Here is a 16,025-nt window from a genome sequence, read left to right on the forward strand (position 1 = left end):
TAATCATTGTCCAGCGCTGAGCACTTGGTAGCAATTATAATAAATGAATAGTAATATTTTCACATTTGCACAGCACCAAGCTCCTACAAGCAATGATGATGATGATGATGATAATAATAATAATGATGATGATGATGATGATGATGATGTTTGAATTTGTACAGCCCTGAGCCCTGGGGACTAATAATACTAAGAGCAGCAATATTTGCACTTAAGCAGCAACAATAATATTTGTGCTGTACAAGGTACTTTGAAATAATATAAAATATATTAATGTATAATAATTTTTGTCAGCTGTACAGCAGTGAACACTCGGTAGTAATATTACTAATAATATAGCAGTAATAGCATGATCGCGCCTGTACAGCCCCGAGCACCAGGGAATAATAATGACAATAAATAACGTGTTTTTTGCATTTGCGCAGCCCCGAGCACAGCGAGCAGCGCAAGCGTGTCGGGCTACCTCCGCCCGCGCTCCTCCCCGCGGCGGAGGGCTGCCTGCCTCCTCTTCCCCCCGGGCTGCCCCTGCCCCGGGGCGCCTGCTCCTGGCCGTTGCGCTGGCTGCTGCGACCCTTGCGGTATGTGACTGCTTTTGGCAGCGAGCACATGAAGGATTTCATTGAGTGTGAAGACAGAGAGCAGAGACAGAAAGCAGAAGGAGGCGGCCGCTGCCTTTGTAGTCGGGGAGGAATGCGGAAATGTTGAAGCACTATGTCAAACTTTTTTGAAACGGGGTCAAGTCACATTCAGCCAGCGTGGGAAACGGAGGGGGAAAAAAAGTGGAGGCGAGGTGGGGGGAAACTCTTCTACTCCTGCTGCTGCTGCTACTCCCAGACTGAGCACAGACTGAGCACAGGAGCAGAGAGAGAGAGAGGAGAAGCGGCGGCAGGAAAAAGAGTGGCAGCAGGCAGGCAGCGTGGAGAGCTGGTGTAAGAGCCCCGCACTCTCGGGAGACTGATCGCTGCAAGGCTTTGATCAGCCCCAGAATAGTTAGCACAAGCCTCTCTCTCTCTCTCTCCTTCTTCTCCCCCCCCCCAAAGGGAGGGGGGAGGAGGCGAGATCCTCTGCGCATTAAGGTGCAGCCTGCCCTACCGCTTGCAGGAAGATGCGAACTCAGGGCAGAGGCAGAGCCCCAGAGGAGACGCTGCGACTACCTGTGTGGCCCCGCCACGGTGCCTGCTGAGACCTGAGCCTGCAACCTCAGCCACCATCACCATGTGAACGCTTCGAATCCGGTTCGGTGCTGCTGCTTGGACCCATCATTCTTATGAGATGCTGATTATTTAAGGAAAAAAGAGGGGGAGGGAAACCTCTCCCCCATCTTTTCTTGTTTTCTTTTCTTTTTCATTCTTTCACCCCCTCCCTTTTTCCTTTTTTTTTTTTTTTTAAAGCCCAGCTCTCCTGGAGATCACTTTAGGTGGGAGTTTTCCTCTGAAGACCGAGGCAGTTCCAGAGCAATATCAGGTACTTTGGAAAGTGCCCATGTGCTCTCCTGGGTAGACCCTGTAACTTAATGCTCCACTAATTTCCTATTTAGGGGTGGGGGTGGAGAGAAAAGTGGGTGGGAGCAGGAATCTTTTCCTCCCCCCCCCCCCCGCCCCAAGATCTCGCTCTCCGCCTTTCAGACATTCCTTATTAATTTGCAGATTGTGCCGGATCGAGCCCACCCACCCATCCCGGAGAGGGGAAAAAACTTATTCTGCCTTTCTCCCATTGCGTGCATGCTGTATAAGGGAGCTGCTTTGGGGTGGTCCTCGAGCACGTTTTCTATGAAATGCCACGAAGGGCGGGTGTGTGTGCGCGCATGCATGGATGTGGGTGGGTGAATGAGGACTCATGCGGGCATTATGGAGAGTCTTGATCCTGGTCTGAGTATTTTGGGGGGTGGGGGCTGCCCGCCCGCCCGGGGAGGCGTTGTTCTTGTGGAAATCGCTTACCACGCATACTCGGCCACCCCTCCCGATTCCCCCAGTTTGGGGGGGGGGGGCGTTGCAGTACGAAATGTTTAGGGAAGAGGGGCTCGCCCGCTTTTGCCGTGCAGTTGCAAGGCGGCCGGGCGAGCACGCAGGGCACCAGGCTCGCGCATGCATTCTTCATGTGACTTGGGAGGGGGGCAAGTTGCGATGTTAACCGCGCTCGAAAAGGAGCTCGGAGGGAGGAAAGTAACAACCCGCCGCCCCCCCCCCACCCGCACCAGGATGTGCGTTTCTTATAAGAGACCGGTAACTTTCCACTGCCAACCGGCCCGTTTGCAGCCTCCGGTAGCGGCTTCTCGCGGAACCTCCCTTGCAGCGAGTCTTCTCCGGGGCTCCGGGCTCCCTCGCCTCAGGCTGGCAGGCAGGCGCGGCGGTGTAGCCGCAGGCCCCGCCCCCTGGCGACCCCCCACACGCAGCTCCCCCCCCCCGCTCTCCCCGCGCGCCCCGCGTTCCCGACCTCACACAGACACGCAGGCAGAGGCCGCCTGGTCGGTTGGGGGCGACCTCCATCCCAGAGGCACCCAGCGGCCCCGCCCTCCCCCGGGCCGTTCTCTCTTTCTATTGGCTGACGAGGCGCTTCCCTCAGAGGATCCTCTTCTTCGCTCGCTCGGGGGCACGTGGAGCTTTTTCCCTTCCCCTCCCCACCGGCCGCCTCTGCAGTCGCCACTTTTCGCTTTGCTGGGCACGCGTCGCTATTCGTTTTGTCCACCTCAGGTTTTTTTTATTTTTTAATTATTATTTTTTAAAATTGGTATATATATCTATATATGTGTGTGTGCGTGTCAGAATGCCGGGACCTCAATTTCAAGCCCAGCAGGGCATGGTGTGAAGGTAAACGAGGCAGCAGCCAACCTTGCTTGGAAGCTAAAGCGGTGTCCTCGATAGGAGGCAGCATGGAAAGCTCCGTGGTGGGAGGAAAAGTGGGATATAAATATAAATAAATAACTTGGGAATAACAGAGAGAGAGCGAGAGGCGTTTAGCATGCACATGGGTACCTGTGCCTCACAATAAAATAGCCACAATACGCCAAAGATTTATGGGATAGGTTGTCAAAACGTTACTGCACAACAGACTTTTTTCTTTCTTTCTTTGGCCTTCCCATCTGAAAATGGCGCAGGTGGTCATAGCAGTTACTTCCATAAATGGGGGGGGGGGTTAATGTAAGCAGCCACTGTGATCTGCCTTTGCTAGATGGTACCTTGTTCACATGGCTGGACTTATTTCTCTGGGCAGTTACTAACTGGTTAGCTGGCCTCTATTATGCCTGAACTGGCTCAAGGAAGGCATAATGTGAAGTGTACACCTACCGTTTCAAATTTAAGCTCTGCTGCTGACAGTACTCAGTTATTTGTTGTTTCTGGCATATGCTTTAAAAATAATTTTCATATCTAAGTCTTGAGTTGGGGGGTTTTGTTTTTGTTTCTTGCATGTGTGATGCAGATGTAAAGTGTACTTTGGCAAGAATGTGCATTCAGGTTGAAAAAGGCTTCTGTTTTGCATCCACCTTAGAAACATGGATGCATTTAGACAAATAGCAAAATATAGGCTCAAAGGTGCTTTTACACATGCCACATATGAGATTGCTCTAAGGCTGCCATAGAGCAGTTACTCTAGAATAACTGTTGTCATTGTTACTCAGATGTTTCCGAAGCTTGGGTAATAGAACTTAGCCAGAGGTCGAACATATGCGCGCACACAGTTACATGGTCTTCGAAAGTCATATAATGCAATATGTTACTAAAAATGAAATTACACGCACATGTGAAATGCAAGAAAACTATTTTCACAGGGGTCCATAGCCCAGTGGTAGTGCACATGCTTTTTATGTGGAAAGTCCCAGAGTCAATCTCCGGCGTCTCAAGTTTTAAAAAGAGGTAGCAGGTGATGGGAAAGACTTCTGCTTGAGACTCTGGAAAGCTGCTGCCTGCCAAAGTAGACAATATTGGGCTAGTTGGACAAGTATTTTGACCTGGCATAAGGCAGCTTTGTATTCCCCAAACAGAAGTGATAAAGTAGGGCTAAAATAATATGTCAAAATAAGAACTATATCACACAATTGAAGGTTTTAAAAAATTATGTCAAATAATTGCATATCAGAACAGAAATACAGTGTCTATAGTTACCACAGAAAAAGTCTTAATTTTGTATTGATCTGTTCTGGTCACCTGTGAAGACTAAAATTAGCATGCCATCCTCTTTACCACTATTTAAGCATTCCAAAGACCAGTTTTCAGAATAATACAGTTTTGTTCCCAACACAATTTAAATCATGCTTGACTTCACTGCCAAGATGATGAGGAAGACAATTTATTTAATGTATGAATTGCTTCACAAAGCAATTTACAACATAATGGAAATATATATGAAACAGATACATATATAAAAAGTTAAAACAATTGCATGTATGAAATCACACATACATACACATACACATACATTTTAAAACAACAACAGAGCATACATAAAATCAATTCAATACAGGTACCAACTTGGATAAAGATCTCAGTTATTTCAATAAATGCATTTATGCTGTGTGCTGGTTCTCATCCATGTGTGAGAATTGGTGAGTAAATGCAAATATGATTTTTCTACATAAATCCAACCTGAATGCGATTGTTTGGATAAAAAAGTTGGTGAAAATGATTAGTAATTTTCTACTAAGTGAGCTTTTGAAATATAGAGAATATAGAGTATGCCTTCTTATGCTGTTGCTAACAGGTAAATGACATATAGATGAGGTATTAGTTATGCTCCAGACAGAACTATTACTACTCATCAATATTGTACTGGGAAGAGAGAAGGAAAATGTTGAAGCAAACTCCTGAACATGCGGGTATTTTATGGTAATCATCCTGTCTTGCTAAGTGTTTTTGTTCACATTGATCTTTATGTCAGAGTAGACAGCAATTGGTAATTGTTACTTATCTTTTGTCTTTCTCGTATGGCATCTTCCTTGCCACTGAATGGTCACAGCCATTTGGGTATAAGACTTTCAGACATTGACACCACTAACGTTATCACAAACATCCGTAAGCAAAATATTGTGAGCACCAGAAAGAAACAATGTGGTTTCTCCAGAGATAATAGTTATCCCTACCACAAACCAGTATGTGAACAAGTCTAAAATGTGGGCACTGATAAGTGGCAACTGCCGTGCTGTTAGTGCAATGGGAGAACTACCCAATAATCTGGTTTATTCAGTTGAGTTCTCTCAAGAGCCTATAGGTCCATTCTACAACATGTTAAACCACTGTTACATACATTCTGTGCCTTACTGGAGTTCCATAAGGAGTCCTGAACTGCTGGTTACTTAAGGGCTCTATAACACAGCATGATAAGATATAAACATCCATCTTTATATGTTCTCTACTCATTTCACAATGCGTAGCATCTGCCTAGTTCTTAGAACTGTTTGCATCTTCATCTAGCTTCATATCAATTAACATTGTTGTAGTTCTAGTAGGTGTCAACAGCTACTAGCCATGATGGCTATGTTCTGCATCCTCTGTTAGAGGCATCTTGCCTCTCAATACCAGTTGCTGAGAATAGAAGGTGGGCTGAGTGCTATTGCACTCATGTCTTATTTGCAGGCTTCCCACAGGCATCTGATGGGCCATTGTGAGAACAGAAAGCTGATGGGCCATTGTGAGAACAGAAAGCTGGACTAGATGAGCCATTGACTTGGTCTAGCAGGCTCTTCTTATGTTCTTAGTCTTAACCTTCCTTCACTTCACCAAGTTCCCTTTCATCTCATGGTACAGATGGATGCTTCATACAATTCGCAAAATGCTCTTAGCCTGGCCTTGTGAAAATTTAACATATGCCTCACCCTGCTCTGGAATATATTTTGAAAAAGTAGTTGAACTGAACATGGCGAGTTCCTCTTCTATGTTTCCGTCCCTGCCCAGTTTGTGACACTTGTAGCCCAATTCTGTGCATTAGCACAGCTCAGCAGCATCCCACTGTTTTCATTAGGGTTAATTCTTAGATAAGGATATGTAGAATCACAGTTCTAGTTTTTCTCTTTCCCTTCTAGCACACTGATGACATCTCTATAGAACAGGGCATGTCCACATTATAAACTTGATCATTCTTATTTCCAAGAATTCTGGGAATTTTAGTTCAGTGAAGTTAGTGGAAGCCTAAAGACCTGTAACCAAAATCCTCAGAAGCTCATAAAATTACAATTTCCAGAATTGTTTTTGGTAGAACATGTGGCATTTACACAGTAGGTGTCTACATATCAACAAATGGAGGGTGGCAGGAGCTCCATATCATCAAAATTGGAAGGAATAATGAAACATTATCTATTCTGTTGATTAAAATAGAAGTGCCATGAATTTACTTGAAGCTAAAATCAGGACAGAGATATTTCTATGATATAAATTTGAGTGTTTTACCTAAAGTTCCAAAGAAGACACACTTGATTTTAATTTGAACCTCCTAATCAGCTAAAATGTGCCATTTAGCTATTGGATAAGCTGCTGTGATGTCATGGACTCTTCATAAACCTTTGAATTGTTGAAGAAGTTGTCAGCAACAAAGTTCTGTCAGTTGAGCTTAAAATATGGGAAATGAAAGCCTACATTGGGGGGGAGGAAGACCACATCCATTACATGGAGGCAGGATCTTTTGGCAACTCATGGGTGCTAGGAGTGGAAGGTGAAAGGTGGGAAGGAAATAAAATGAGAAGAGAACCAATGATATAAGAAGGCAAAAAGTCAGAGAGCCCAGAAGGGTAGGGAAGACTAGATGGAGGATGCAGAGGGTTGAGGGAAGGAGAAACTTGTGTGAAATACACTTGCGAAGTCGTACAATAATTAAAAAGAAAGCTGTGTATTTTAGCACAAATGACAAAGAAAAGCAGATCTGCGAGGAAGGCTGTATGGAGAAAAGAGTGAAAACAAAAGTAGCTGAAGGACGCGGGTGGCGCTGTGGGTAAAAGCCTCAGCGCCTAGGGCTTGCCGATCGAAAGGTTGGCGGTTCGAATCCCCGCGGTGGGGTGCACTCCCGTTGCTTGGTCCCAGCGCCTGCCAACCTAGCAGTTCGAAAGCACCCCCGGGGGCAAGTAGATAAATAGGGACCGCTTACTAGTGGGAAGGTAAACGGCGTTCTCTGGCTCGCCAGAGCAGCGATGTCACGCTGGCCACGTGACCCAGAAGTGTCTCCGGACAGCGCTGGCCCCCAGCCTCTTGAGTGAGATGGGCGCACAACCCTAGAGTCTGTCAAGACTGGCCCGTACGGGCAGGGGTACCTTTACCTTTACCTTTAGCTGAAGGACAAGGGACACACCAGTTAGTAGATCCAGAAGTAGATCTGGTAGGGAGGTGAAAGGCAGGGCCAGTGTTGGGAAAAACCAAGGGGAAAGCTTACCCAGGGTCTTAAAGGCTGGTGGGTTCTAAGAGTCCAGGAGCAAAACAGGAGAGGCAGATCTATACTTGATGAAAAAAACTCAACTGCATAACCCAAGAACATTGGAAAAGTAATGCTAAAGTCTTGCTGTATATATTTTTCTAAGTTGTGGTTTTATTGCCATCCTTCATTAGCTTTGTCTAATTTGTCTCCCAAACCTGACTGCTTTGATTTCTGTTTTTTAATTTATTTGTAAAATGTTGGCCATTGTAATCTGTTGCCAACAGTCTGAGAATTGCTACATTAAAAATGAATGCAAATAATTGTTTTTCAAAATGGCTCCTTCATGATAAGATTAAGATTGGCAGTTATGAATAATATTTGATACTTGGTTATGCTTTGGTTAATCATTAGTATTTGAAAATAAAGGAAAGTTGTGATCTGTATGTAGGCAATTTTGTTGCTATTCATTACTTGAAAGATGGATTTGCTGTAGCTAGTCATAATTAAGCATTGATCTTGCATAACAACTCTTAAATTAAGAGATAAGAGACTTGGCCTGCTATTGCCACATCTTTGCTGGATTACTTTGGTCAAGCAAAGTGATCTCTTGGTTCTCATTTTTCCTTCTCAATCTTAATTTGGTTGAGGGACGAGAAAGAACAGAAATCTATCTATCTGTACTACTATCTGGCTTCCATAATTTTACCACATTTTTTCATTTAGAAATGATCCAGTCCTCATCCAAATATGCATTAACAAGTTTTGAAATGTATTTGTATAAAAAAATACCACGTAATATATAAAAAAATCTCTGAGTGGTTTACATAAAAACAATTTATTATTTTTTAGATGAATCCAGAGGAGTAATAAAAGTATTACTGAATGTTTATCATAATAGGGCAAGATACAGCATTAAAAGTCTTGCAGGCTGCAGTGGGAATGTTAAACACTCTGCCATGATTAAATTTCTCCCACTTAAAGCAGTAAGATTTAACTGTGCTTAACGTTGCTTGGATTGTGCTCCATTTTTAGCCACAAATGATAAAATTAACAAAATATTATATTCAGTTTTCAATCCAATAAATGGAACTACAGCGATTATATATTACCTAATCTGAAAGAGCATAATATTAATGTAAAACTCAGGCTTTACTGGTACAGCCTTTTGTGAGTAGCTCACAAAATGGGATGAGGATTATATCAGCAATGAAAAATCAATTGCATGATTCAGAAAATGAAACTTTATATCCGGCTAGTTAATAATGCACGTTCAGAATTTAAGTACTCATGGTCATTGTGAGCTATGTGTCCTAAAGATTTTGTCAAGTACTGCCAGCTGTGCAAGCAGTTACTGAAATGGTCTCAGACTAAATCTAAGCCCAGCTCCTTTCTATTTAGTCTGAGTACATGTTGGTGGATCTGGACACTTGTCATGCATGTTATACCGACTTGCTGATTAGATTACATGGGTCTACCCGTGAAGATGTTTCAGAAACTTTAGCTGCCATGAGGCACTAGGCAGCTACCAATTTGTTTATTAGCCCAATTTAAGGTGACAGTTTTGCCCTATAAAGCCCTAAAACACAGTATTCTGATTATCCCAGGAAGTGTCTTATTCCATGTGTTGTCCCTTGAGAATTGAAACCTGCAGATGGAGCCATCCAGGTTCTGTCCATTCTGGATGGTAGGTTGTATTTCACAAGAAACAGGTTTGTTTTCTTTTTTCTGTAGTGACCCTGGACCTGAATTCCAAGAGGTCTTTCTCTTTGTTTGTTAAAGGCTAGGTGGACTTTTAAAAAATTTTATTTCATCAAACCTTTGGGGTTTTAAGGGTACAGCTTGTGCTGTTGTTTTTCCTGGTGTATTAAATATATTTTTGTATATTTATTGCTGATTTGTGTTTGTGACTTGGCTTAGATGTAGCAGGAAACCCACATTTTGGTTTCAACTTCCAGGCATATAATAGGCAAACCATGGTTTAGTGGGGCTTTCCTGTTTAATTTTCTATCTGGGCAGAACTTGGGAGGTGTCCATTGGGAAAGACAGCAACACAGGTTGGTTGTTGCAGCACCACGGATAGCTCCTAGTGAGCAACTCCTCCATCCAACAAGGGTTGGAAGCAGCAGTCCACTCCATCTTAGCTAAGGGCTTATCAACACTTAAAATTTTGCCCCACGCTTTCCAGGCACAGGCCCACGCTTTAAAGCTCTGTGTCTAAGTACTCTTTTTTTCACCCCAGAGCTTTCCTTGAAAAAATCTGCTTGGACACAGAGTGTGTGGATAAAAGGTCATTGTCTTCTTGTGGAAAACAGAGTCTCTTAAAGGACCAACTCTAGCATGAAGACAGACACTTGTCCTGCTTTCCATGGCCTCCCACTTGGCATGTTTCTTAATATAAGAATGTTTTTGAACCACCAAAAATATATTGCACCATTGGTCTTGTGTGATACTGTGGGGGGCACTTGGTTCCTCAGACCAGATACTTTGGGGAGCTCTTTCAATGGGCACATGTTTATCAGGTTTAATGATCTGATCACCAACATCTGGCTTAGGAACTTTGTCTGGCTCCTTAGCTGGTAGCACTGTAGCCCCTGACTTGGTGTTTTGGTCATTGCTGGACAGTCCCCCTGAGGCAGAGCAGTGACTCAAACTGTGCTTTGTTGGTTGTCTGCGAATTCAGTTATAACAGCAGACCCCAGTTAGCCTTGAACTTGTAAATCATCACTCCCCATCTAGATTTACCTGCGTGGAGGAGGTTAGAAACATTTTCTTCCATTTTCAGCTAATCATGGTTTATCTTTATGGAACCAGGAACTACTGCTTATCCAGACAAGCATGTTTAGTTGCCTCCTAGCCATGCAATACTTTCTGTGCCATTCAGCCAACCCACAGGTTTAGGGCAAGGACGGGAATTTCTCCCTAGCATAGCATTGTACGACATGGAAAAACTTTTTTAAAAACTTACTTGCAAGAGAACAATTTGTTAGCAGGCAGTTGCATCTGCTGAAGCACAGAAATATGTCTAGGATTCTTTATGTCTTCTATTATCAGATGAAGACCTAATGAGACACACATACCTCCCCAAACCTGCCTAACACTACCAGTTGTTTTAAATAACATGCCAGTTTCTTACTTGAGATCAGACAAGCAGGCACTCCTGACAGGGTGTTTTAATTGGTGCACCAAGACTGTGGAATAAATTCCTATGGAGATCTGTCAGGCTATCTCTCTTTTCATTTTTTTTTGCTATCTATGGAATACTTGTTTGTTTCAATGTGCCTTTGATTGTGAGTTTTCTGCCATTTTGCTGTGCTTGTTTTTTAATCTTCTGCTGCTTTACCTGCCATGTTTTTAATGGTGGTTGTTTATTTCTGGAACCAGACTAAATTATTCTGAATGAACTGCAGAATGCACATTTCTTAATTTTTATAATAAAGTCCAAGTGTAACATTTAACTTAATTCAGTTCACAGAGCACAAATATTCTGTCCCCTTGATCTGCATCCCATTGCCTCTTGTAATTGCACTGTTTAAAGGGCTCATTTCACTTAAATGTGTGCAAGCCAGTTGTATTACATATGCCAACTAAATGTGCAGACAAAGTGTTTAATGGCAATATTCTATTATGGAAGCCGGTGGAGAGATACTCCTAATACTAATTATGTTCTCTTTGGTGGTTGTTTTTTTGTCCCTTAGATCTCATTAGCTTTACAAAGATAATGATTCCAAAGACTACCAGATAATTGCCACTGGCTAAGCAAGAAGGCTCACGTGGGCATTACTACAGTTCTGGAAGGGTGCAAGAACCATCCTGCAGGCTGCTCCATCTGTCAAAATATCTGGACACCCTGTTCCAATAACAACCAAGGACAGATTTGCACATAGGGAACAAGGGCAGCAGCCACAGCACCTGAAACACCACAGAAAGAAACTGGGGAAGAAGGAAAGCGGTGTCACCATGGAGAAGGACAGCATGACCCTAGCTGATCAACAATATGAATGTGTAGCTGAGATTGGTGAAGGAGCCTATGGGAAGGTGTTCAAGGCCCGGGACCTGAAGAATGGTGGACGTTTTGTAGCACTGAAGAGGGTGCGGGTGCAGACAAGCGAAGAGGGGATGCCACTTTCCACCATACGTGAGGTGGCTGTATTGAAGCATCTGGAAACATTTGAGCATCCCAACGTGGTCAGGTGAGGAAGGTGTGGGGGGCGGTGGCAAGGCATATGGCCAACTGTATCCCAGTTACACAGTTTGGGTGTTCTGAGCATCATGTTTGGGGTATGTGGCTCGATTGAGCACTAGAATAGTTGTCTGAAATGAATTTGAAGTTTGCTCAAGTGTATGTTTTGCCAACCTGCCTAACCCACCTTTTCTTGAGCTCTGCCTCCCACGCATTCAAACATCCATCTCCAGAGGCATAGGTGTGTGACTTAAGTATTTGAGTGGATGGGCATGGAGCCACATGTAAGCTGTGGTCTTTTTCAGCACAAAAAAGGAAGAATAGAAAGAGAGAAGCTCTTTTGTCCTGGGTATTAGTTGTGCCTAGTAAAAGCTGGTGCTATTTTAGCGCTACTAAACACTGCCTATGTGGCAATAAGAATCTTTTATACTAGGCAGGACAATTCTGCAGTTTTAGAAAGCTCAGAATTTGTTCTTGGTTAAGTAGCTTTCTAATGCTTAAAATGTTAAAAGTAATATGTAAAATTCAAAATGAACATGTAAATAAAAATATTAAAGGTTGAAATCTTGCTCAGCTGCAACCTTAACTCAGGCCACCAAAATCTCTGCCTGATTTAAAAAAAAAACATTTGCAAAAGATGCTCAGACTTGCCCTTCATGTCTCAGTGTGCCTAAGGATCGGTCTAAAGCATACCTCAAAATCATGGTCGGTCATGGGATAGGTGGTGGTCTGGCAAGTATGTTGGACACAAGCCATCTAGTGAAACAGAACCTCAATTGATTGACAGATAGTATAGAACCCAGCTGTATGTGGCCTGGAAGTACATTACTTTTTAATTTTTAAAAATAAATTCATACTCCTTCCTTCTTCCCAAAGGAGCCATTACTTGTTAGTCCACAGTGGTAGTTCCATTTCTGTCAGCAATTCTTGTCCTTCATCACTCTGAAGTTGGTTGATTGTGGGAGAAGTCAGAAAATAGAACTGACTTATTTTCATTATTGCTGCTCTGATACATGACAACTTTAGTTTTGTTCAAAACAGTGCAAGGCTGCCTGTCAGCAACCAGACAGTCTTGTGTGTTCAAATCTACATTATTTTCATTGTGTTCTTGCTGGTAATTGTGTTAGCTGGGGAAGAGGACTCGTTGACCACTTTCATGGGTGTAGTCTCAGTACTTTTAATCATACATTTCTTCAGATGAGTAACATGTTAGATATGTGATAATGTGAGGTTCAAGTCTGAATGGTGATTAATCATAGAAAATCGTGCCCGTACATACCAAGAATCATGATAGAATTTGGAAAGAATCAGGCTTGGGAGTTTTTGTGACATCTTCTAAGCAATTCTGAAGTATATAATTAATCCATAATAAATCTTCACATTGAGTGTCTTATTTTGGAATCCATTAAGATAAACAGTAACATTTGTGTTTACAAAGTAATTTTATATGTGCAAAGTCAAGTAGATTTGAAAACCCTTATTTTCTGCCTTTTTTAGATGCAGTGAAAGATCTGTCTTGTCATTAGGAAGACTGGGTAAACTGTAGTTTGTTTAAGATGGTGGATGGGATTATTTTGTGCAAAAGATAATTTCATCCCACCCAGTACTGCTGCTGATCAAACTCCATTGATTTCAGTAGAGTACAATCTAGTTAAAACCTGTTAATTATTACTCTCTGAGTGCAGTTTTCAACTAACTGTTCATCTATCTTATACTCATATATATCAAGCTTTTGTAGGAAGTTAAAAGTATTGCTGAAATCCAAATACGATTAGCATCTTTTTCTACTAAACCACTTCTTTATTTAAATAAAGAAACTGTGTTGGTCTCATATGACTTCCTCCTAACAAACTCTGTTGGTTATTTGTAATACCATTTATTCTTGAACTACCCAGAAACTGTAAAATTGACATATTTAAAGGCCTTGTACAGTGACTGCATACAATTTATTTATAGTAATACCTTTGAATCACCAAAAATATTATGGTGGCATACAAAAAATAATTGAAACGTCTTAAAAAATAAAATCATAAAATACAAAATAAATGACCAACGCTCAATCAAATTAATATTGTAATAGTTTAGAAGGCTGAATGCTTATTTCTTCTAAAACAAAGTTTAGAAGGCCCATCATCTTAAAACTAATTGATTATGAGGCCTATTTGTGAGGAGGTATCTCAGGGTTGTATCATTAATCTTCAATAACAATAAAATAAAGAAGAGAAAACATATTGCAACAACTTGTGTCATTCTCTATTACCCTCTTTCTTCCATATCTTTAGATCAGGGTTTCCCAAACTTGGGTCTCCAGCTGTTATTTTGTACTACAGGTCCCATCATTCCTGGCCACTGGCCCTGCTAGCTAGGCATGATGGGAGTTGTAGTCAAAAAACTGCTGGAGACCCAATTTTGGGCAACCCTGTTTGGATCATATAGCATAGTATCCAACTAAGTTTTGGGTGTTCTCTTATTTTAGATAACTTTATAATCCTCTTATTTTGCTATATATCTTTTATATTTTAGCCATTAACTTAAATACCAGATTGCCCTTTCAAATAATCAAATGAGGCCTGAGTCTCCATGTCCTTGCCATAATCCTCAATCTGAGGGCCCTGCTGGGGTGAAAGTGCTGCATCCCCAGGTCCCTGTGCACATCATGGAGCTTTGGACTACAGATGTTAACTACATCAACAAGATCACTTCACCAAGATAAAGCACAGAACGAACTCCCTCCCACGTTTTAATTCCTGGAAGAACCTCAGGTAGCAGGACTAATAAAGCTCTCTGCGCAGGATCTTGAAGAAATGCTCTTTCATATAGCTTTCCTAAATGCCAAACACTATCGTCTAGATACGTGCAGAACATAAGCAGCCTTACGTAATCAATCTGACCCTAGAAACATTCGCAACAGAATCTGCAGTTTAGAGCACTATGAGCTCCCTTGGAAAGAATTGTCCGGGTGTAAATGTTCTGCGTTTCACCTTTCCCCTACATAGAAAACCAATCAGTCTTTTGTCTAAATGTCTGTTTGGCATACCATGGACATAAGCACATCTTACTGTGTTTTGTTTTTTAAGAATCTTGACATTTCAAATGTATTTAGTAAGATAAACTTAGTGTATCCAGCCCAGAGTTCAAATGAGAAGATGAAATGCTTAATTAGCCTTTATTGTGCACAGTAGATAAATCTGGCACAAATATGTCCACTAGTTATGTAAGTTACTGCTGCTCTGCTTGCGGAAAACATGAAGTATACGTAGACAAAGGAGAGACTTTGCCAGGAATAAATGACATATTGGATTCAGGAAATTCCTGTGTGTAAAATTAGGAGTATTTCCTGCTGTAATGCATCTGTAAGAATTCTTCTGATTATACTTGTTGCATTCAGCTCCATTAGCTTGCATATACTAGAATCTGCATTTATAGAATATGACTCAGAACTGGGATATTTTAAGCTAAATTGCTACATTTTCAATGGAGAATTTATTTGTTTGGACCATAGGTCATAACAAAAATCGTAATTTGCATTTCAATTAAAGGTAGTCACTGAAAGTTTAAAGCGTTCAGTGTCTTCAAGTTCTATAGTCAGATAATACCTATGTTTGTAGTTTCCCGCCCACTTGATTCTTGGCACTTTGTATTCTCCTAGAAATATTGTGTTAAATGTTTTGAGGAGTTATTCTCTAAGCTTTGGGTACACAAAAAAGCCATACTAGAATGGAGTAATCTGAGCTCTGTGCTTGTTGCTTAGGAAGCAGCCCCAAATGCTGGTATATGTAGCTATTTCTAGTAAAATTAGTTATGTGTGATGGAAGCAGTGATTTCTAAGCTCACAAAAACACTCGGTGCACAATTTCTTTTTTGGGAAAACAACCTATCTTTTTCTTTTTTTTTGTTTGTTAACTCCCAAGGCACCAATTTTGGAAAATTAGCTTCAGCTCCAAAATCATGAATCAGACTACATGAGATATTGTATTACTAACGATGTCTCCTAAAACATGGGAGTACAACCTCTAGGGAGGCCAAAAAGTATTGCTCCTATTCTTTGTGTAACTTTCCAAAAAAAAATGCCACAGGAGCTGAAGAAAATGGTTTTGCAGAGTTCTTGTGAACCATATTGTTTCCCGTTAGGTTGGACCTCTCCCATCCAATGATGGCCTCTCACTATCATCACCAACCACTTTCCATGTGGTGTGATGACCATACAGAAGCTTTCACAACCTGAAGCTGAAGGGAGTTGCAGTCTAAACCATCTGGAGGGTGCCAGGTTGACAAAGCTGCCTTGCGGTATGGCTTTGTCTGAATGATGACACAACCTCTCTCACTGTTCCTGTCAAGCCACACCAGACTTCTGAAATAGGTGGGCAGGTCTTGGCATACATACTGGTTAAAGTTTTGCTTTGAGGTTAGGTGTTGCTGGTGCCTGATAGGTTAATGTGCCAAACCCCTCAGGACTCAATAGGTACCATTCATTTCTGTTTTAAATACATGAAATAATAACACACACCAAAAA

General features: G+C 41.9%; 1 protein-coding gene across 4 annotated transcripts in view; it reads left to right on the forward strand.

The window, feature by feature from the left end:
• Nucleotides 1–304: 304 nt before the first annotated feature.
• The window catches only part of CDK6 (cyclin dependent kinase 6), a 102,341-nt gene continuing 86,620 nt past the window's right edge, over nt 305–16,025 (forward strand). Inside the window, exons 1-2 of one of the 4 annotated variants that reach the window (XM_083405505.1) lie at nt 305–1,464; nt 11,028–11,522. In XM_083405505.1, coding sequence (XP_083261631.1) covers nt 11,290–11,522 — 233 coding nt within the window. In that variant the 5' untranslated portion in view covers nt 305–1,464; nt 11,028–11,289. Of the gene's footprint in view, nt 1,465–2,447; nt 2,808–9,021; nt 9,042–11,027; nt 11,523–16,025 lie in introns of those variants that run through there. The other 3 variants (XM_083405507.1, XM_083405506.1, XM_083405508.1) reach the window with 3 other exon arrangements.

The sequence above is a fragment of the Podarcis tiliguerta genome (genome assembly GCF_965153285.1).
Source record: "Podarcis tiliguerta genome assembly, chromosome: 12".
In the NCBI taxonomy this organism is placed as follows: Eukaryota; Metazoa; Chordata; class Lepidosauria; order Squamata; family Lacertidae; genus Podarcis; species Podarcis tiliguerta.